At 38.8% G+C, this 23,501-nt stretch overlaps 1 protein-coding gene across 1 annotated transcript; it reads left to right on the forward strand.

Moving 5' to 3' along the window:
• The first annotated feature begins 18,408 nt into the window (after positions 1–18,408).
• On the forward strand, positions 18,409–22,512 carry LOC143594112 (chloride channel protein CLC-f-like). The gene is made up of 8 exons (XM_077073505.1): positions 18,409–18,486; positions 19,896–20,286; positions 20,355–20,549; positions 20,627–21,081; positions 21,158–21,262; positions 21,329–21,541; positions 21,985–22,194; positions 22,276–22,512. The coding sequence occupies exons 2-8, from the start codon at positions 20,028–20,030 to the stop codon at positions 22,510–22,512; spliced, it is 1,674 nt and encodes a 557-aa protein (XP_076929620.1). The 5' UTR covers positions 18,409–18,486; positions 19,896–20,027.
• Positions 22,513–23,501: the final 989 nt, after the last annotated feature.

The raw sequence follows: 23,501 nt of genomic DNA on the forward strand, positions 1-23,501 counted from the left end.
ATCAAGTCCAGTCTCATCAGATTCGGATATGTTGTCCGAATCTGGTCAGACAAAAGAGAAGGTAGGTTTACCCACCGATGGAGATAAAAATGAAGTAGCTAAAAAGAATACTCCACTCAATCCGTACGTCCCACCTTATGTGAGACAAACGGATAGTAAAACTGCCTCTACATCCAAATCAACATTTGACAAGAAAGTGGAGAGACGATGTTGCTTTAGATGTAACAAATTAGGGCATTTAGTTGCAGACTGCCCTCTGAAGCCGAGATTCAGAGGTGTGAGGCCTAACAAAACTGAGAATAAGCGTAATTTTGTAAATGCTAAAATTGGAAACTTTTCAAATGTCAAAAATGTACCTAATTCAAGTTTTCATAAATACAAACCTCAGTTTTTCAACCAAACCACAAGATATAACTCTTTCAATTCTCATAGGTTTGGAAGGCATTACACTCAATCTGCAGGGAGATTCCCTAACAGGACGTACAGAAATTATCCTGATGCTAACTTGAGAAAGCCAGGATACGGGATGTATCGATCCAAGACCAATTGGTCTTGGGTCCCAAGATTCTAACTCTTTGTTTTATGGTGCAGGAACAGTTGAACAGGGCTGCAAACAATCTTTGGATTGTAGATAGCGGCTGTTCCAGGCACATGACAGGCAACAAACACTTGTTGCAAGACTTAAAACCTGTTCAGGGAGCTAGAGTTAGTTTTGCTGGTGAAAGCGGTGGAAGGATTACCGGAAGAGGAACTGTGTCGAATGGGAGAATGACACTTGAAAATGTAAACTTTGTGGAGGAATTAAAGCACAATCTGCTGAGTGTGTCGCAGATCTGTGATAAAGAATACACTGTCCATTTCACTAAGAATGAAGCGATTGTATTGAAGCCTGGTTTTCATATACCAGAAGAATGGATAGTAATGAAAGCTCCACGTGAAACGAATACATACGTGATGGATATGAGGTCTACTGAAATGGCCACCAGAGAATCCTGTTTAATGACAAAGGCAAGCGAATCAGAATCAGAATTATGGCACAGGAGAATGGGACATATTCATCTTCGTAAGATGAACTTCATTGTCAAAAATGGGCTTGTGATGGGTGTTCCCTTAAAGAGTTTTAACTTTGAAGATAAATGCATAGCGTGCAAGAAGGGAAAACAACACAAGAAAAGCCATCTCACCAAGACGATCAACTCAATTGCTGGTACTCTAGAACTACTTCATATGGATCTCTTCGGTCCGGTGAATGTACAAAGTCTAGGCGGTACTTCTTACTGCTTGGTGATAACTGATGATTACTCGCGATACTCGTGGGTATATTTTCTGAAAACGAAAGACGAGACGACTCAGATGGTAAAGAATCTCATTACAAAAGTCGAGAATGTCATGAGTAAATCAGTTAAATTCATCAGAAGCGACAATGGGACAGAGTTCAAGAACTTTGAGATGGAAATCTTTTGTCTACAGAAGGGTATTGAGCATCAATACAGCGCTCCGTATACGCCACAACAGAACGGAGTAGCTGAAAGGAAGAACCGAACGTTGATTGAAGGAGCCAGAACTATGCTGGCAGACTCAAAGCTTCCTGTGATGTTCTGGGCTGAAGCAGTGGCTACAGCCTGCTATGTTCTGAATCGGGTGTTAACAGTTAAGAGACTTGGAAAAACTTGTTACGAGCTTATGCACGGTAGGAAGCCCAACTTGTGCGGTCTTGAACCATTTGGTTCTCCTTGTTCGATTTTGAAGACTAACTCGAAATTTGGTGAAGTAGCCGATGAGGGAATCCTAGTCGGTTATGTTGTTGGGACTCCCAACAGACGGGTCTTCAATACGACAACTTGCAAGGTGGAGGTGGTTTGTAACACCGACATTACTAGTTATCAACCGCCAAAACCAAGCAATGGACCTGCTGAGCTTTTTGACTATGTTAAACTGTTTAAGTCGTTTAACGTACCTAATTTGGAAATTGCTGAAGAAGACGAAAGAGTTGTGACGAAGATGATATTTGATGAGGAAGAGGAGCTAGTGCAACATCAGATGACAGAAAAATCTCAGCCTTCCACATCAAACTCTATTGATACCCCTGCGGCCTCAACTGAAGATGAGTTTATTAATCCTTTTCACTCTCAGCCTGAAACTACCATAGATGAGATCTCTTCAAACTTGGAAGAAAATTTACATGTCGGTGCTGTTCCGACCACGAGAATTCACAAAGATCACCCTTTGGAGAATGTTATAGGTGACGTGTCCTCGGGTGTACAAACCAGAAGTAGCCTGAATGAGCACACCTGTGTTTATTCAAGCATTAAAGATACAGGTATTATGAATGAATGTTTGTACTCTTGCTTCATAAGCCAAATTGAACCGAAGAATTATCAAATGGCTTTGAAGGACAGCTCGTGGGTCGAAGCTATGCAAGAAGAGTTGGCTCAGTTCGAGAAAATGGAAGTTTGGTCTTTGGTTGAAAAACCAAAGAATGTGCATGCTATAGGCACGAAATGGGTGTTCAAGTGCAAGAGAGATGATAAGGGAATTATTGTGAGAAATAAGGCGAGGCTGGTTGTTAAAGGTTTTAATCAGCAAGAGGGTATTGACTACAATGAGGTTTTCGCTCCTGTTGCCCGGTTAGAAGCGATTCGATTGTTTTTGGCGTTTGCTGCTTTCAAAAAGATGAAGGTGTTTCAGTTGGATGTAAAGAGTGCGTTTCTTAACGGGAAAGTTGACGAGGTTGTGTATGTTGAGCAACCACCGGGTTTTCCTGACCCAGACTTTCCTGATCATGTATACAGGTTGAGCAAGGCGTTATATGGTTTACATCAGGCACCTCGTGCCTGGTATTCAACGTTATCGGACTACTTGCTGGAAAATGGTTTTGAAAGGGGTTTGATCGACAGTACGCTATTTGTGAAGAGAGAAGGATGTGACTTCTTACTGGTTCAAGTCTACGTGGATGACATCATTTTTGCTGCATCAAGAGTATCCATGTGTCAAGATTTTGAGGCTGTCATGAAGAAACGATTCGAGATGAGTGCTATGGGTGAACTAACTTTCTTTCTAGGATTGCAGGTTGATCAGAAGAAAGATGGGATGTTCATTCATCAAACAAAGTATGTTCATGATGTGCTGAAAAGATTCAAGATGGAGGACAGTTCTCCATATGACACTCCAATCTGCGTCAATCACAAATTGGGAGCTGAATCAGATGGTGACGCAGATGTGGACCCTACTCTGTATCGGGTGATAATAGGTTCTTTAATGTATTTAACTGCTTCTAGGCCTGATATAATGTTTTCTGTTTGTCTTTGTGCTCGCTTTCAGGCAAACCCAAAGGAATCTCACATGAAAGGTGTGAAGAGGATTTTGCGGTATCTCAAGGGCAAGCCGAAACTAGGATTGTGGTACCCAAAGGGAGGAGACGTTGAACTGGTGGCATATACTGATTCTGATTATGGAGGTTGTAATCAGAGTCGGAAGTCAACAACAGGAGGCTGTCAGTTTCTTGGAGGAAGATTAGTTTCCTGGCAGTGCAAGAAACAGACATCAGTTGCAATTTCAACTTGCGAAGCTGAATACATGGCAGCATCCAACTGCTGCTCTCAGGTTTTATGGATTCAGCAACAATTGCGCGACTATGGTCTGAATTTCTTACTCACTCCTATTTTAATTGATAACACTGCCGCCATCTCAGTAATTAACAATCCCGTGAAGCACAGTAAAACTAAGCATATTGACATTCGTCATCACTTCATACGGGATTGTGCTGAGAAGAAACTGATCAAGATCGAAAAAGTTGATACACTTGAAAATTTTGCTGACTTGTTTACAAAAGCGTTTGATAAATCCAGATTTCAAAACCTAATTGAGCTAAATGGGATGATCAATCCCGAGTAACCATGTCTTTGTTTTTGATTAAAAAAAAAAAAAAAAAAAAAAAAAAAAAAAAGGGTGTCTTTATTGCTTAAAATTAGTCGGTTACCTCAGTTTGATGGACATCTCCTCGGATATGTTTTGGTCCTTGTTTTCGACTTAGGAAATGAGGATAGCCATTAACCGGAAGACTGAAAGTAACTGGGGCAGTGTTGACATGTTTTTCTTTCAGTTGCTGAAAATTAGTCGGTCATTCTTAGTAAGAAGGACACATACTTGTATGTGGTCGGTCCAGCTGATCCAATGGATCTTCAGGATAGCCGTTTACCTGATGACTTTGACATGATTGGGGTGATTGAATTCAAAATTTTTTTTTTTGGGAAATGAAATTACTTTTCAAGTCTATTACTTCGTAAGAAGTTCTTTGCTGTGTTTAAAAGAAAATTGATTCAACCTTGGAAAATGATATATATACTGACTATGTGTGCCTAACTAGTGAAGTTATTAAGCTTAAAAGGCTTTAGAACAGTCATTGTATGTCATGGTAATTTTAATGGTGCGTAAAAGTAGATGTGATACTAACTTAAATTTACTCGAATTTACGTGGAAACTCCTTAAGAGTTTTGTATGTCTTCATACATATCTTTTCGAAGGATAGGCAGAAAAGCGACTACCCAGTCATACACGAGCCCGTGAGTGTTCTGATTCCCGTGAAGAAAGCATTTCAAGATAATGCAGTGATCCAGATTCGGGACTTGCAGTGATTTAGTACTCCGATGAAAATTCTTATGTTTGATTAAAAAAAAAAAAAAAAAAAAAAAAAAAAAAAAAAATACATGTATAATTTTTGTACTTATGAGAAATAGTGACAATAAACACGAGAACCGAAACGTCTCAAGATTTCTCAAGTTTGGAGTAAGAAGAAAACGGGAAGCAGACAACGAGTATCTACAAGTTATTCAGACACTATGGGTCGAAGTCAATTCGGGGTGACTTGGGTACAGCCAAATACGCTTTGAGAATAGATAGAAGGCATCATTACCTCTGAGTTGTTGCCAACTTAAATTTTTGAGCTTAACTGAACCTTAATCCGTATCACAGAAACAATGAAAACCATTTAAGTTATTACATGCTTACAACCTGTTTCTCTATGTCACAATACAGCCAAACACGGATCCAAGTGACAGTCACATAGTTAGTATGATTCCTATTCGGATCTCTTCTAAAACGTAGTGGTCCCTGTCTAGACTGAAATTTGATCCCTTATTTCGTTAAAATTTTATAAGTATTTTCTGTTTTTGTAGTTATATTTTTATTGTTGGTTACTGGGTCTTGATCATTTTTGTTTAACTCTTTTTGGTAACTTATAAGGATATATTCAAGATTTTTCAAACTGAAAGGGCTGTTTTTGTAAATAACGGGCGAAGTTGTTGAATCGGCGAAGTTGTACTTAACTTCGCTTAGGCGAAGTTAAGAATAACTTCGCCTGAACCAACTCAGCCCTATAAAAGGGGTTTTCAACAGTAAAATTTTTTTTATTATTAACTTTTTCCGGCGAACTTAACCATAATTCCGGTTAACCTTTCTTATATACACTTTCGATTTCGATCTTTTGTTCCTTGTTTCTACTATACTGAGTGGTATGTGTTGTCGATTTCATCCTTTCATTCTCGTTATAATTTTAACCGGTTCGAGACCTCGGGTCGTCGAACACTCGAAGAACCCGCGAAACCAAGGTTTTCGACCTCACGTTACGTGTTCATGGACGACCTTTTCGTCCATACACCATTGAGATATGTTGTTCTTCATGTTTATATCGTCAAATCGGTCCGAAAACATCGGATTTCGACCTCTGAATCCGAACAGTCGCCGATTCTGTTTCAGGCGAAGTTATGGTTTTGGCGAAGTTAATCTCAACTTCGCCAGACGCTTAAGTTCGCCTAGGGCGAAGTTATCCACAACTTCGCCTGGGCGAAGTTAACCACAACTTCGCCGTGGCGAAGTTATCATCAACTTCGCCCTGGCGAACTTAACTGTAACTTCGCCGTGGCGAAGTTATCCTTATCTTCGCCTATATCCTTTTTCTTTTAACTGTTTTTTAGACGAATTTACTGATGATGCGAAGTTGTCCCCAACTTCGCCTCAACTTTAATTTCGCCTGTGTATCTTACATCACAACTTCGCACTTGCTACACTGCGAACTTGTGAGTTACGTAAAACGTCTCTAACTTGATTTGTTTTGTGCAGATATGGCTGCAGTTGGAGGAACTGGTGGTGATGATGGTGATGAGCAACGACAATTCTTTCCAGCTCATAACCAATACATTACTTTGGATCCAGACGCACGAGGCGTTGAAGACTATAGGGAGATTATCACATTTCTCCAACGATCACGAGTTTTTCACGCGATCACTAATACACTACCCATATCTCTGCCCAACATTCAAGACTTCTGGCAGACGGTGTATTATGATTGCAGACCTGAGCCTCCAGTGATGCGAGCAACCGTCAATGGTCAAAACATACAGTTTTCTTCGGAAGACATTCGGTTGGCTCTGCAGTTCGGCAATGAGACACGAGACGACCCAACGGAGTTCGTAGCTCCTTTCCGTGACGGAGCATACTTGAGAATGGGTTATTCGGGTCCGCTGGGGGACTCGCAGAGGAGGAAAGGCTTTCTGCTGGACCAATGGCGTTTTCTGATGCACGTGTTAATTGTGTGCATGTCCGGCAGGAAAGCAGGAACAGACGGGATGGGTGCGACGATGCAATCTGCCATGACGGCCCTGACTTACAATCGTCGTTACTCTTTTAGTCAGATGATTTTCTATGAGATTGATCGTCAGAGACGGGCGACGGCGCGAGAACGATTTATCATGTATCCGCGATTTCTTCAAATGATTATTAATCATGTCGCTCCGTCTCTACCGCAACGGCGCCCTATTCGATATGTTGAGTGTGTAACAAAGCGTATTTTTGCTCAATGTAGGACGTCGAGCACTCGTAGCAACCTTGAACGCCGTCCAAGGCATACTCCACTTTTCGGGTATCTCATCAACCCGGAGTATGTTCCTGCAGGAGGGGACGAGTTCAGGGATCCGCAACCACATCAGGCGGCAGCACCTCATGCTGTATCAGCTGCGCCTGTTGTATCTTCTGCTGCTGTGCCAGCTACTATTGCACAGACTATGTCCACGGCTGAAAACGTTGATCTGGATGCTGCTTTCAGTGGACACGGTTTGTTTGATATGGATATCTCGGGTCCTCAAGTTATGGATGCTTCTACAGCAGCTACTTCGGTAGCTGAATCCGAGTTAGATGAAACGTTTGCTGAGGCCAGACGGCTAATGGTGACTCGTGAAAGGATTTCGGGTAAGAGGCCGAGAGTTGAGGACGAGGAGGGAGATGAGGAAGAAGCGGTACAACTTGTGATGAGACGTTCGCAACGAGAACGACTGGGTATGGCTACTGGAGCGGGGGAGACTTCAAGGCATGTACGTTTTGCTCCGCCTGTCTTGTCAGGTATGTCACTTCTTCCTACTACTGCACAGGTTACGACTGTCGAAGCGTCAGCTCCAGCAGTGGTGTCTCTACCACCACAACCGTTTGATCCACCGGTGGTAGTCGCACGCTTCGTTGATTCGACTATCACAACAACTGCAGGGTTACCAAGTGTACCACCTGCGGTCACTTCTGCTACTGATGTTCCGCCAACTCCACTGCCTACTTCAGATGCTGAACGGATTACATCACTAGAGCGTATTGTTGCCGAACAGTCTAAGACTATTGAACGCCTAGTGGAATCCAATCAACTACAAGCTGCCCTCCTGGTTGAACACGGAAGAATAATTGATGCCTTCAAGGAATACTTGGCATCTCAGGGGGAGAAGACGTGTAGGGGCGATGAGTTGAGAACGAAAAGACGAGAAGATCATGACGATGATCCCAATGCACCTTCGGGTGCAGGTGGTGAGCTGCCAAGAACCTCTCAGGCTCTTGGGGCTTCCACAACTGAGGGGGAGTCTACAGATGTAGCTGGTGATGTTGTTGTTGGTATGGGTGATGATGCTGATGTTGAGGACGTTATCGATGCTTTAAAGGAGTTGGATGATGAGGAAGACGATGAGTTTATGGATGATGACGACGTGTTGCCCGTGGATGAGATTGAGAGGATTGGGGAAAAGATTAATGTGGAAAATGTGTTAGAAGAAGGTGAGATAATGGATGATGATGTTGAGCATGACATTCCCGAAGTGGAAAAGTCGGGTGTTGGTGATGAAACGGTGCTGGATGAGACGATGTGGGAAGAGCAGCCTAGATGGAAGGAAGAATATGCTCATTGGTTTGTCAAGACCAAGAAGCCTGCTGTTCCAACCATGTTCAGAAAGAGCTACAACATTAAAGGGTATGCAGAGGCGAAAAAGGGGATTATTTGTTGGATCTATGATGAACAGCTCAAGTTGTTTGTGGTGAAGCGTTATGATGGCGTTCAGTATTTCAAGAGAATGTTGAGATCGTTCAACACATTGCCTGAATGCGAAGTAAAAGATTTGGCCAGGTTGGGCCTGATAAACCGAAACAACGACAATATGGCTAGAATGATTGAGAAGATAATGTGGAAAGAAGGAGTAAAAGAAAAGAAGTTTGAGTTGCTAAAGCCACAAAAGGGAAAATTAGTGAAGGATACAGAGAGAGGTATGAGAGCAGATGGTAAACCGTGGATGGTGATGAAGTACAAACCAGTCCGATGTATCAAGGAGGTACCCATGAAAGCTATGCCTCGAGATGTGCTGAAAGATTTGAAATGGTGGTTTGTGGACTGTGAGACTGCAGAGGCAGTAATGGAGGACGAGGATGAACAAGAACTGCTTCGGGTTTACGACCCGATGCATCTTGTTAACCTGTCGCAAGCTGATCTGGAAGTACTCAACAACAAGAAGATCTTCTACATTCCTGCTTGGAAGGATCAAGCTAGGAGATATCAAAGTGTAGTGTCAGTATGTGTGAAAGAAGGGGCGCACGCTTAGAGATGCAGATTACAAGACTCGAGTTTTGAAGAATCAAGATATGAAGCTACTGCCAAGGGGGAGTCTGTTGGTACATGTTTGTCAGTAGTTCATAGTCTTGTAATTGTAATCGAGTCTGTATTGTAATTGTGTATTTGATTATGTTTTAGATTGTGTAACTAGCAAAGTTGTCAACAAGTTTGCTCAGGCGAACTTGTTGAACAAGCGAAGTTGTCAACAAGTTCGCTCAGGCGAACTTGTTGAATATGCGAAGTTACAGACAACTTCGCCTGTGGCGAAGTTGTCGTGTATATATTCACTGTTTCAGCCGAAACATGAGAATGTTAAGCAGTTTAGGGTTTCAGTCAAGTGTTCGAGTTTAAGCAGACGTGTTTGCTAGTTCCAGTGTCTGTAATAGTGACTACGAGTCACGTGTTTGGTTAATAATATTACGTGTTTGATTCATTGCTTGTGTTATTCTATATCTACACTCGTAACCTACCTACGCAGGGATTCCGCACCTGCGTTGTTAGAGAACATCCCGTGTACGATCCGTTCCAGGAACCTACATTTTCTTATGTAGGTTGTGCATCGGGTCTTCTCAGAGACATCTTACGACGATGCTATGAGCGCAGCCCTCAATGCTTCTCACGAGGATGGGGAACGGGTCGGCTTCCTGCTTGGTCTAGGGTTTGTTGAGAAAGGCGTCCCGCCATCCAACTTCCCTTTGTACAATGTAGATACTGAAGCCATATATGACCAAGCAGTAAATCAATACGCCGCCTTCCCGCATCCGGTGGTGGAGAAGGTGAATGAAATTGCTGCTGCTGATGATGGGCTATCTATCCTTAAGGCTTTCCTTGAACAGCCACGCTCTACTGACGGCGCTGGTCCAAGTGGAAGTGGCCCTGAAGCCTGATCCTGAAGATCCCTTCCCGCTGCTAGGATAGATTTAGTTTGTATAGATTTACTTTCTTGTAGGCGGGTAGTTACCCGGCCATTCTTGTAACGAATATTTATGAAATGTAAATCTTTGTGCGGCTAAGACCGCTTGATTCATTGGATTCCTTGCTTTATAAACGTTATATGACACATACTTTAGTTTAAATTAGCAATTTTCCAAGTGTTTAGGATAAGTTAACCTTTGAACGTGGTAGATAGGTGTGAAGTTTTGATTCCTCTTCCATGATTGTGCGGGTAGGACCGTCACTTGCACGTAGTAGGATGGCTAAACTTTACCATCTGACCTCCTTTTTGGTTTTCCTCATCTTTGAGGATAAGTTAACCTTTGAACGTGGTAAATAATAGGTGTGAAGTTTTGCTTCCTCTTTCGTGATTGTGCGGGTATGACCGTCACTTGCACTTAGTAGGATGGCTAAACTTTACCCATATCTGACCTGCGTGTAGGTTTCCTCATCTTTGAGGATAAGTTAACATTTGAACGTGGTAGATAATAGGTGTGAAGTTTTGCTTCCTCTTTTGTGATTGTGCGGGTATGACCGTCATTTGCACTTAGTAGGATGGCTAAACTTTACCCATATCTGACCTGCGTGTAGGTTTCCTCATCTTTGAGGATAAGTTAACCTTTGAACGTGGTAGATAATAGGTGTGAAGTTTTGCTTCCTCTTTCGTGATTGTGCGGGTATAACCGTCACTTGCACTTAGTAGGATGGCTAAACTTTACCCATATCTGACCTGCGTGTAGGTTTTCCATATCTTTTTTTTTTTTTAGGATAACCTTTGAACGTGGTAGATGATAGGTTGAAGTTTTGCTTCCTTGTTCGTGATTGTGCGGGTAAGACCGTCACTTGCACTTACAATGATGGCTAAACTTTACTTACATCTGACCTGCGTGTAGGTTTCCCTTATTTTTAACGTTGTGTTTATGCGGGTTTTGCCTCCTTCCACACGTAACGACTTACTTCTTCCGTTTATGCGGTGAATACCGGCACCAGTGGGAAGTTCATAAGTATAAAGGTAAACACATTATGAAAGGAGAATCATTTCCATTAGAAGTGGCTCTAGGCCTTTTCTTTACAAGTTTTGGAATTGATCTACATATAACATTTGCGTAATTGAGCTCCATTCCATGTTCTTGGGATGGGGGTGCCATCGAGCCTTTCGAGCCGGTATGCGCCCTTTCCCAGGACTTCTTTGATAATGTATGGCCCTTCCCAGACCGGGGCCAGCTTTCCCGGGCGCTCTTGGTTTGAAGCCTCGTTGTTACGCAGTATGTAGTCTCCTATATTAAAGTTGCAGAGTTTTACCCGCGTGTTGTAGTACTTTTGCATTTGTCGTTTGTAGTTCTCTTCACGCACTGCGGCTAAGTCTCTGCGTTCCTCGGTTAGCATAAGATCCAACCGTCTTTCCGCATCATTGTCTTCTGGCTGAATCAAGACCATTGGTGAGGGTAGACCAATCTCGACCGGGACCATGGCTTCAGTGCCATAAGTGAGGCTGAATGGGGTTTCTCCCGTACTGGCCTTCTTCAGCGTTCTGTTTGCCCAAAGGACGTGCGGAAGCTCGTCCACCCAGCCGGATCTGTGTTCCAATAGTCTCTTCTTGATGCCTTCGACGATGCTCTTATTTGCTCTTTCCACCTCACCATTACCTTGCGGGTGTGCCACTGAGGTAAAGGTGTGGGTGATTTGAAGTTCTTTTAGCCACTGTTGTAGCTTCTTGTCAGCAAAGTTGGTGCCGTTATCGCTCACCAAATTCTGTGGAAGTCCAAAACGACAAATAATAAATTCCCAAATAAATTTTTTGATATGTTTCGCGGTTGTTTGGGCTAAAGGTTTTGCTTCTATCCACTTGGTGAAGTAGTCGATGGCTACCACTAGGAACTGAACATTTCCTGCTGCTGTAGGAAATGGGCCTGTCACATCGATGGCCCACTTCTGAAATGGCCATGAAGAAGTGACTGGAACAAGTTCATTCTTTGGGCGGTGCGTGTTGGGTGCGTAAAGCTGGCAAGACCTGCATTTTCTGATGTATGCCAGTGCATCCGTATGCATCCCCGGCCAAAAGTATCCCGCGTTGTTTAGCTTGGCTACAACAGCGCGGGGACCTGCGTGTACTCCACAGATGCCTTCGTGTACTTCCCTTAGGAGGTAGTCAGCATCTTGGTTGTCCACGCATCTTAAGAGTGGGCCAAGAAAGTTACGTCTGTAAAGGATGTCATTGACGAGTTGATAATTTAGTGCCTTACAGCGTAGTTTTCTTGCCTGTGTTTTGGACTCCGGTAGTGTACCTGTCGCAAGGTATTTTAACATTGAAGGGATCTGATTTTATGAGCGCTTCATATAAATATGGAAGTGATTTTAATTGAATTAAAGAATCCTAATCAAAACTACGTAGTTTTGACTAGTTTCGCGTGTAAGGTTATACGGCTAACAGCACCGTATTTACTTTCCCCTTATTATACATTTGACTAAAATATTTGGTTAAACTATCAGTTACGCTATAATTTATAGTGTAAATGCATTTGGGCTATAAAAATTTGTTTATACCTCGTAACATATTTTAGCAAAAAGTAAATGTTTAAGATAGTTGGGAAATTTTTTCGATATTCAGGTGCGTTATGAAGCTTTTAGCTATTATATTTTACTCTTAAGTCTTTGCTTGTATTTGATCTTGGTCAATTCTCCATTTTCGGGAACGAACTCATATTTGACCATGCAGAAGCAGTCCGAACCGGTTACAAACGGATTAACCGAACCGGTTAACCGATTTTTTTTATCATTAGTATATTAAAAACCAATTTTTAACCGGTTATTCGCCAACCAGTTAACTGATTTTTTTTAATTAGTTTATCAAAACCGGTTAGTACCCGACCCGATTAACCGTTTATTTCCCGCCAAAAAAATCCGGTTAGAAAATTAACCGGTTAACGATTTGTGCACCTGTAGTTGCAATGCCACAAGTATCTTGAATATATGGACTCACAAACTCCCATATTTCCACTAATTCACACCCATTCACCAAGCCCAACACCACCTTTCATCAACCTATATGGGTCTAGTTGCATGTGATGTCCAACTCTCATGCATATTACAATATTACATGCATTCATTCACTCACATACTACACATTTCATATACACAAGAAGTGTACCATTTATACATTAGTGACTTACAAAAAAATAATAATAATAATAAAACATGTAACGTTTACACACCAAAAAAGAATAAAACTACAAGTAACCCAAACAATACCATTAACTTAACACAAAATAATGAAGTTAATCTGCTTACCATATTCCTTGCTTCCCACACTTCTCCCTTCTCCAAAATCTCTTCACATGTCACTTGCAACTTCTCCGCTTTCGCCTTCACTTCCTCGGCTTTTACTTCTGCGTCTTCAAGCTTCTTCATCATCTCCATTTGTTCCAACATTACCTTCTTTTCTTCCACCATTAATTCAACTTGTACCTTGAAGTGTTCGATCGCTTTTGACATTGCTATATATTGCACCTCGAGTTCCATCTTTTGCTTTGTTAGTTCATCGAGTTCGGCTTTCATGTCATCGAGAGTTGCATTTTGATTTAGTCTCGTTTCGGTATAGATAACATTGGAACTTTGATCACCTAATTCATAAACATCATCTTTTCCGACATCCTTTAGTTTATGCACTTCTGCAAATTAGGTTAATCTTTAGATAATTAAGCACCGAAATCCTTGTTTAAAAAGTGAGAAATTATGCATTGCACGTGGATTAGTAAAAATCAAGGGTGTGCGTGAAACCGAAAAACGGATCCGAAAACAGAATAACCGAAGGGAAACAAAAACTGACAGTTTGGTTCTGTATCTTCTTAAAAAAACCGAATTTTCGGTTTTGGTTTTGGTTTCACGTGTAATCAGAACCTAGAAAACTGAAAACTGAACCTATACATTTTCATTTTATTTATTTTGATTTAGAACTAACTTATAACAATTTAATACGAGTTTATTGAATTTTAATAATCCCTATTAACTAGTATTGGCTAATAATAATCTCAAGTCAGTTTATCGACATTGACGGTCCCAAATATATAAAAGTTGGCCCTCAATGGTCCCGTTAAAAAGGACATGGGCGTTATATTTTTTTCCCGAATTTCCTACTAATGTTTTAGGGTTTTTGATCGGAACGAGGATGCGAGCCGATGAGCCGATTAATAGATGTAAATAAGCTCAAATATATAATAATCAATTAATATTAACTAACAAAAAAAATTAAGCACAAATTCATTTCCTTTTGTCTTCGTCTAAGATTTTAAATCCAATATGACGAAAATAAATCGAAACCAAACAGTTTTCAAAGACTGAAAAACCTAAATTTCTAATCTTGGTTTCAATTACAACCCAAAACCGAGACACCCCTTAACAAAAACGGAGATAAACATATTACCAATTTTAAATGCTTCTTGTGCATAACAAAGTTTCCTCATCGAAACCGTCATAACATCTTCGCAATCGATTTGTTTTTCATCATCATCTATCTCAAAATTTGTCATAAATTTGGTGTCCTGCATTAAGTAGTACAAGATAACAAATTATAAACCAATGTTTAATAAGTTTAATAAAAAAATCATAACACAAAAATGTTTAGTGTTTACTTTGAAGATATGAAATTAAACCCACAAGATGAAGATGAAGAAACTTGAATATAGAAAGTAAAAACAGATACGTGTATTAATATTAATTCCACGTGGATACATGTAGAGGTGCCACATGGAAGCTATTTAAACAGGTGGTGGTGTACTTTGTGAGTTATCTGAATTTAAATGAATTTAGTTCTGACATTTGGTTAAAATATTTAAAATAATAATTTTAATATAGTTTTAATGTAAATCATTATTTATTGGTGGGATTTATATTGGATATGGTTGTTATTTTTATTTTTATTTTTTTTGTAATGTACATCATTATGTAGTTACGTTTAGAAAATAGAAGTTAATTATTATTAAAACTATGATTCAAATATAGTTTGAACGAGGTAATAAAACTCGTAGGTAACGGCACTAAATCTAAAAAATAAATTAATAAATGTTAAGAATGGTATTGACACATGTATAATTTGTTGGTTGGTACGATACTATTACTAAACTAAAAATTAAATTAGTAAATGGCCAGAATAGTTAATGACATTTGTGTAAATTATGAGATAAAAAAAATAACATTCTAAAACGGCTTTTATCAGGTCGTAAAACATGGGCGTTGAGGCAACGAGTTGACTTGAATTATTTCAATGTATTTTATGTCATTATTTGACAAACCCTTGTAGTAAGCGATGTCAAGCAACCTTTTGGGTTTCCTTTGGGATGCTGTCAGTTTGAATCCGAGCCACGTGGGGGTTTTATCCTGCCTGTGATACGTCAGAGGGTTTCGACTCTTGTGGCGAGATAACAAATTATAAACCAATGTTTAATAAGTTTAATAAAAAAATCATAACACAAAAATGTTTAGTGTTTACTTTGAAGATATGAAATTAAACCCACAAGATGAAGATGAAGAAACTTGAATATAGAAAGTAAAAACAGATACGTGTATTAATATTAATTCCACGTGGATACATGTAGAGGTGCCACATGGAAGCTATTTAAACAGGTGGTGGTGTACTTTGTGAGTTATCTGAATTTAAATGAATTTAGTTCTGACATTTGGTTAAAATATTTAAAATAATAATTTTAATATAGTTTTAATATAAATCATTATTTATTGATGGGATTTATATTGGGTATGGTTGTTATTTTTATTTTTATTTTTTTGTAATGTACATCATTATGTAGTTACGTTTAGAAAATAGAAGTTAATTATTATTAAAACTATGATTCAAATATAGTTTGAACGAGGTAATAAAACTCGTAGGTAACGGCACTAAATCTAAAAAATAAATTAATAAATGTTAAGAATGGTATTGACACATGTATAATTTGTTGGTTGGTACGATGCTATTACTAAACTAAAAATTAAATTAGTAAATGGCCAGAATAGTTAATGACATTTGTGTAAATTATGAGATAAAAAAAATAACATTCTAAAACGGCTTTTATCAGGTCGTAAAACATGGGCGTTGAGGCAACGAGTTGACTTGAATTATTTCAATGTATTTTATGTCATTATTTGACAAACCCTTGTAGTAAGCGATGTCAAGCAACCTTTTGGGTTTCCTTTGGGATGCTGTCAGTTTGAATCCGAGCCACGTGGGGGTTTTATCCTGCCTGCGATACGTCAGAGGGTTTCGACTCTTGTGGCGACGCAATCGGTGTCAAGTGGCATCGGGGGAGAATGTTCCTATGAGTACGCGAAGAAGACTCGGGAACCAGTGGTTATGCCTTTCAACAGACACCTAGTCATGCCGAAGATTGTCGCCTATAATAAAAAATGCAAAACGATTTCATGCTTCTTGTTGGCTTGTTGCATCAGAAACCATCATCGAACAACAACGATGCCAATATTATCATCACTGTTGCTTTCATTACTTGCGATCACCGTTTCTCAATTTCCGGCCACCGCCATTACACTATGATCAAATATAGTTTGAACGAGGTAATAAAACTCACTGTAACGCCACCAAACCTAAAAAATAAATTCGTAAATTCCGAGAATGGTATCAGTACACGTACAGCTTATATATTCATTACGATACCTATACTAAACCCAACAAATAAATTAGTAAACATCAAAAATAGTTAATGACATTTGTATAACTTATTATACAAAAACATAACATCCTAAAACGGCTTTTATTCGGTCAGTAAAACAGGGATGTCGCAACAGCAAATTGCCGCAAGTTGCTTTGATGTATTCTATGCCATTATTTAATAATCCAAATGAGTAGTGCTATATTTTGAAAAACCCGTGGTTTCAAGTGCTAGGAAGCTTAAGTTTTTCAATGAAGACTCATGTTCAATCCTCATACATAACACTTTGGGGAGGGCATGAGTGACTCAATGAAGCAATACCAAGATCTTTGTGATCTCTGGTTCGATCATGATGGCGTATGGGTTTTACTGGTGAGCCTTCGGGCATGTGGTTTTTTTCCTGGAGGATGTAACTTGGAGGTGATTAAGGACACTGTTTAACTGAGTTGGGCCTGCTGGCGGTGAATCTTTTAGCATTTGGTCACCTCATACGAAAAACCTAGGAAATTCTCTGGTTTTTGATCGTTTAAAAGAAATTATAATTATTATTATTATAAAAGCATGTTTCAAGGCCGAGTACTCTTCGAGTGCTTGCTACAAGGTATGCCGCTGATGCGAGTTTTTGTAACCCCCCTGGTTACTAAGAATCGATCAAAGTTGGTCAGCCTCAATCAGAATCACATCTAGTCGGTGAACTTGGACTGATTTTGACTTATAAAAAAATAGAACATTATTCGTATTTCTATAATATTAAGAACAAATATCATTCAGAATATTTTATTATTTAAGAACACATTTCTCTTATTTATATTAATATTCACATATTTTGTTATAAATATTTGTAAACTTATGATATTTTACATACATATAATATCTCAAAATTAATTTTCTTTATATTTACATTTCATTATTGAGTTTTTTATTTAAAGGTTTGGAAAAGAAAAGATAAGAAATTTTTTCTTTTTTCATTATTGAGTTTTTTCATTAAAAGAAAAGAAAGAGAATGAAAAGAAAAGTTAGGGTTTTTTTCCTTCAAAACTTTCCTGCCAAATATGGTCTGATTCAGAAGGAAAGTTTATAGTCATGTATAATATTACTAGTTTACCCTATCTTTTCCTTACTATTTAACTCAATAATGAGGACATGATTGCAAAGTTACAATCTTTTTTATATCTTTTCCTTTCTATCTAACTCAAGAATGCAATTAACATTTTCTTTTCTATTATTTTATTTAACTCGAGAATGTCTTTTAAATATATAATTTATTTTCTTTTCTTCCCCTATCTAATCTTATCATTTATTTTTTTTGAATTTTAAACCCGAGAATACATTGTTACCATGTCAGCCTCAGACTTTTGCAACTTATTATTATTATTATTATTATTATTATTATTTATTTTACTTTTATCAGAAATGCATCAGAAAACATCATCAATCTTTTATTATCACCGTCGCTTTTATCATATTATTATTATTTCCGATCACCGTTTTCTCTCTTTTTCCGACCACCACTATACACACTCCTCCTCCTACCTAACACATAATATTATAAACCTAATAATAATAATAATAATTTTCTAATTTCACGCAACCGATCTCATCAACACCACCATCCAAATCTCAATGACTCGTACGGTCACTACTTAGGGTTTCAATAACATGAATCGTACGGACACTACTCACACTGATGATAAAGCGGATGATTTGGAATGTCAGGTTTCACCGGCATCATCTCCCTGTGGAAGAAGAAGTAGCAGCAGTAGTAGTAGAAGAAGTATTAAGGATCTGTGGAATAAAGTGGACCGAGCGTTTACGGATATTAGGTTGAGCATTAAGTTGCGGTCGCCTCGGCCGCGGTGGCCGGATAGAGACATTGGAGATGATGATGAGGTTTTAGGCGATGGCGCGCCTCCGGAATGGGCGTTGTTGGTTATTGGATGTTTGTTAGGGCTTGCCACGGGTTTGTGTGTCGCAGCGTTCAATCGAGCGGTAAAATTGAATGTTTAGTTGATTTTGTAGCTTGATCACTTTAGGTTGTTGTTATGTTTTGTCATTTAGGAATCAGATAATATTATGCAGTAAATGAACATTGTTCGTGTTCGTATGTTAAGGTTTATGTTCATTTAGTTAATAAACGAACGGATGAACGCATTTTTTGTTCGTGAACGATCGTTTAAATTTTAATAAATGCATAGGTGGTGGTTCATAAATGAACGCATTATCGAACGTTCATGATTATAATTGAATGAACATGTTTATAGTGTTCATTATGTTTGTCATCTAGGGATCAATAAATGATGTAGGTTGTTGTCATGTTTATCATCTAAGGATCAGATAATCAGTTTATGAGTAGTTGTAGGATATAGATGAACTGAGCATTCATGAACTGTTCAGCGGGAAATTCGTTTAGTTAATGAATGAATGAATGAACGCATGTTTCGTTCGTGAATGTTCGTTTAAATTTTAATAAATGCATAAGTAGTTGTTTATACGAAATCATTATGTCTGCTAGGGCTTGCTACTGGTTTGTGTGCTGCCGCCTTCAATTGAACGCTAAATTGAATAGTTGGTTGATTCTGTAGCTTCATTAATTTAAGTTGTTATGTTTATCATTTAGGGATCAAATAATCAGTTTAGGAGTAGATATATAGGCTGTAAACTAAACGAACTGAACAAGGCATTGTTCATGTTCGTCCTTTAAAGCTTATGTTTGTTTAGTTAATAAATGAACGATTGAAAGCATGTTTTGTTTGTGAACGCTCGTTTAAATTTTAATAAGCACAATTAGTAGTTTTTTATAAATGAGCACATTATTGAACGTTCATGAACAGAATTGAACGAACATGACATCTGTTCGTGTTTGTTCATTTAGTTAATTGAACGAACATAAATTAACTTTCTGCCGAACAGTTCATGAACAATAACGTTCGGTTCGTTTATAGTGTTCATTATGTTTATCATCTATGGATCAATAAACAATGGGGTTGTTATGTTTATCATCTAGGGATCAGATAATTAGTTTAGCTGTAGGATATAAACGAACCGAACATTCATGAACTGTTTGGCGGGAAGTTCATTTAGTTAATGAACGAGAGAATGAGCACATGCTTTATTCGTGAACGTTCGCTTGAATTTTAATAAATACATAAGTAGTTGTTTATAAATGAGCACATTATCAAACGTTCATGAGCAGAATTGAACGAACACAAACTCTGATCGTGTTCATTCATTTTAGTTAATCGAACGAGCATGCACAAACTTCCTGCCAAACAGCTTGCTGAATGTTCTATTCGTTTACAGCCTAAACTGTTACAGATGATTTTTGATTATTATGTAATAACTTTCGAAACACAATGCTAACCACCCCTGCATCTTAAATATTGAGATTTTGAATACAGGTGCACGTAATACATGGATGGGTATGGGCCGGGACTCCAAACGAGGGTGCTGCTTGGCTACGGTTGCAACGGTTAGCTGACACGTGGCACCGGATTCTTCTAATTCCGGTCACAGGAGGTGTAATTGTTGGAATGCTGCATGGTTTACTAGAAATTTTGGACCAAATAAAGCAGTCGGCTCACGGGTCAAGCGTTCTATCTGGATTCTATCCAACAGTGAAGGCTATTCAAGCTGCAGTTACTTTAGGTACGGGCTGTTCTTTGGGTCCAGAAGGCCCAAGTGTAGATATTGGAAAATCGTGTGCCAATGGCTGCTCGTTAATGATGGAAAGTAATAAAGAACGCAGGATAGCTCTCGTTGCTGCTGGCGCTGCTGCTGGCATATCTTCAGGTTATTTAAGTCATTTTACAAATAATCTTTGAATAATCCTAATATTTAAACACTATCTTTTGTTTCAGGTTTCAATGCAGCAGTTGCTGGTTCATTCTTCGCGATTGAAACCGTTTTAAGACCACTGCGTGCAGAAAACTCACCTCCATTTACAACTGCAATGATAATATTAGCATCCGTTATTTCTTCCACCGTCTCAAATGCTGTTCTTGGTGAAAAACAGGCTTTCACAGTGCCTAGTTATGATTTGAAATCTGCTGCAGGTATTTAATCCTTACATATTGATTCCCATTAGTGATGCTTAGATCTTATATAAAGATAATATTCTATATATATGCAGAACTACCTCTATACCTGATATTGGGCATGCTATGTGGAGTGGTTAGTGTATTATTTACCCGTTTGCTAACATGGTTTAGTAACGCGTTTGAGTATATCAAAGAACGGTTTAATGTTCCTGCTGTTGTGACCCCGGCCCTAGGTGGTTTAGGGGCTGGTATAATAGCACTTAAGTACCCTGGAGTTTTGTATTGGGGATTCAATAATGTTGATGAAATTTTGCATACTGGAAAGATAGCTTCGGCTCCTGGAATCTGGCTTCTGGCTCAGTTAGCAGCGGCTAAAGTTGTAGCCACGGCTCTATGTAAAGGGTCTGGGCTCGTTGGTGGGTTATATGCACCGAGTTTGATGATTGGGGCTGCGGTTGGTGCGGTTTTTGGTGGCTCAGCTGGTGAGTTGATTAACTCGGCTATTCCTGGGAACACTGCCATTGCTGAGCCACAGGCGTATGCATTGGTAACGTTTTTTGTTTAATTATTGAGTTTTGTTGGTGGTTATGAATTATATTTATGATTGTAATATTATATTGAAGATTGGAATGGCGGCAACTTTGGCTTCGGTTTGCTCTGTCCCGTTGACTTCGGTTCTACTTTTGTTTGAGTTAACCAAGGATTATAGGATCTTGCTTCCACTTATGGTAAATTTATTTTAGAGAGTGTGTGAAATTAACTACGGGTTCTGTTATTAAATTTGTGCTTTTTAGGGGGCTGTTGGATTAGCAATTTGGGTACCGTCTGTAGCAAACCAGTCAAAGGAGAGTGATACGAAAAAGGGTTATTCTATGCTCTCACCTGTTGACAAATTTGAATCGTGGAGACAAACAACGGGTGATTCAGATGATTTGGAACTTTGTGTCATGGGACCCGATGGTAACCATGAATCGGTTGATGAAGATATTATTCTTGAAGACTTGAAGGTTATTTATATAGACTTTGTCACAAGCTAACTGCACGAAATTAAAACGAACTTTACACGTTCGAAACCAACTTACATTTTATTCATGCTTTTAGTAACCAAGCTACTTTTTGTTACCGATTGTAGCAGCGATTAGGTGCATGCCTTTTTTCACTGATTTTGAAAAAGATTGTTGATGTGACATCATATTTGTCATTTCAGTGAACATGCATTATATGATTTATGTCATCTGGCATGTGTGTGGCATTTAATAATTTTTTATATGTTATTATTTTCAAGAAAAAGATAATTTTTTCCAGGAAAAAGTTAGTTTTTCAACCTATAAAATAAAAATTTTATAGTCATATTTTGTAAAATAGGAAAAAAATAAAGTTCATTTTTGTTCATGTAGTTTGCCAAATGTTTTACTGCATGGTAACAGTTTCTGTTATTTTGTTAAATCAGGTTGCACAGGCGATGTCAACCATCTACCTTAATGTCGGATTAACTTCAACTATTAAAGAGGCTATACAATGTATGGATAACGGTCAACAAACATGTGTGCTTGTCGTTGACACTGACGAACGACTTTTAGAAGGGATTCTAACCTATGGCGACATTAAACGTGGCATATTGAAAACCTACGACGAAATCGATGGGGTTTCAGTTCCAGATGTATGTTACTGTTATTGCTTTATAATATTTAACACACGATTCATTTGCTTTTTTATTAAAATCTAAATTGTTTTGTTGCAGTTTAGCGATAACCTTGTTTCTTCTGTGTGTACACGAGGGATAAGCTATCGTGGGCGAAAATGCGGGCTATTAACGTGTTATCTTGATACGGATCTAGCAATTGCTAAAAAGTTGATGGAAGCTAAAGGAATAAAACAGTTGCCTGTTGTACAACGTGCGGTTGATTTTCAGGAAGAAAGAAAACGCAGGATCGTTGCTATACTTTATTATCATTCAATCTGGAATTGTCTCAGGTGACAAAACTGCTAGCATTTCATATTTTAGTTAATAATTTGAATCAGTTTGATTATACAGAAAATGACCAAAATGCCCATTTGACTGGTCAAAGTTACCATTTTATCCATTGAAATCTGGTCTCCACAAAATGTCTGATCCCAAATCCATTCGACCCGCCTAATAATAATCACTACCCGACTTGATTTTCAACCAACCAGGTGATGCCGTAGATTTTCAACCAACCATGTCGAGTCACCAGAGTTTTTTTTTTTTAAACCAGAGTACCAGACGAACCTCCTAGATTTCAAAAATGGTCGGATCTCCTGGAATAAACTACCGATCCGCCTGGTTTTCTGAATTTTAGAAAATCGTGTGTCGGGATTTGTATTTATATTTCCCGACTTTTAAAATCTGTGTAAACTAAAAATCATGTGACGGGATTTGTATTTATATTTCCGTCGACATCTTTGACAACCAGACTGAAACATGGCTAGCCGCCGAGAATATTGTCGGCAAAATTCCAGGCAGGTCGACTGGTTTTTTGTAAAAATCTTGGCAACTCGACTAGACACTAACACGTGGCGTGACCTGGTTGGTTAAACATCTAGGCGGTTTGAATGGGTTCTTTTTTCAAAAAAAAAAAATTCTAGCGAGTCGACTAGATACTGACATGTGGCGTGACGTGGTTGGTTGAAAATCTAGTCGGGTCATGATCATTATCTAGGCGGGTCGACTAGTTCTGAGAAGGAGATTTTGGGAAGACCAAATTTCAATAGACAAAACGATAACTTTGACCAGTCAAATAGACATTTTGGTCATTTTCCATTTATTATATATGCATCTTAAACTAATCTTGAATTATTATTGTGCAGAGAGGAATTAAATCGTAGGGGACACGCGAGGTTAGAAGACTGCATCGAAGAAGACAGTATCGAAGATAAGATCTCTAACATCTCTAACGGTCATTAATTCAATTTATTTTCCACGTTGGATGTTTTTAGTGCTGCTTG

The sequence above is a fragment of the Bidens hawaiensis genome, unplaced genomic scaffold (genome assembly GCF_021521415.1).
Source record: "Bidens hawaiensis isolate Kalapana, Puna unplaced genomic scaffold, B.hawaiensis_p1.1 tig00043092_1, whole genome shotgun sequence".
In the NCBI taxonomy this organism is placed as follows: domain Eukaryota; kingdom Viridiplantae; phylum Streptophyta; class Magnoliopsida; order Asterales; family Asteraceae; genus Bidens; species Bidens hawaiensis.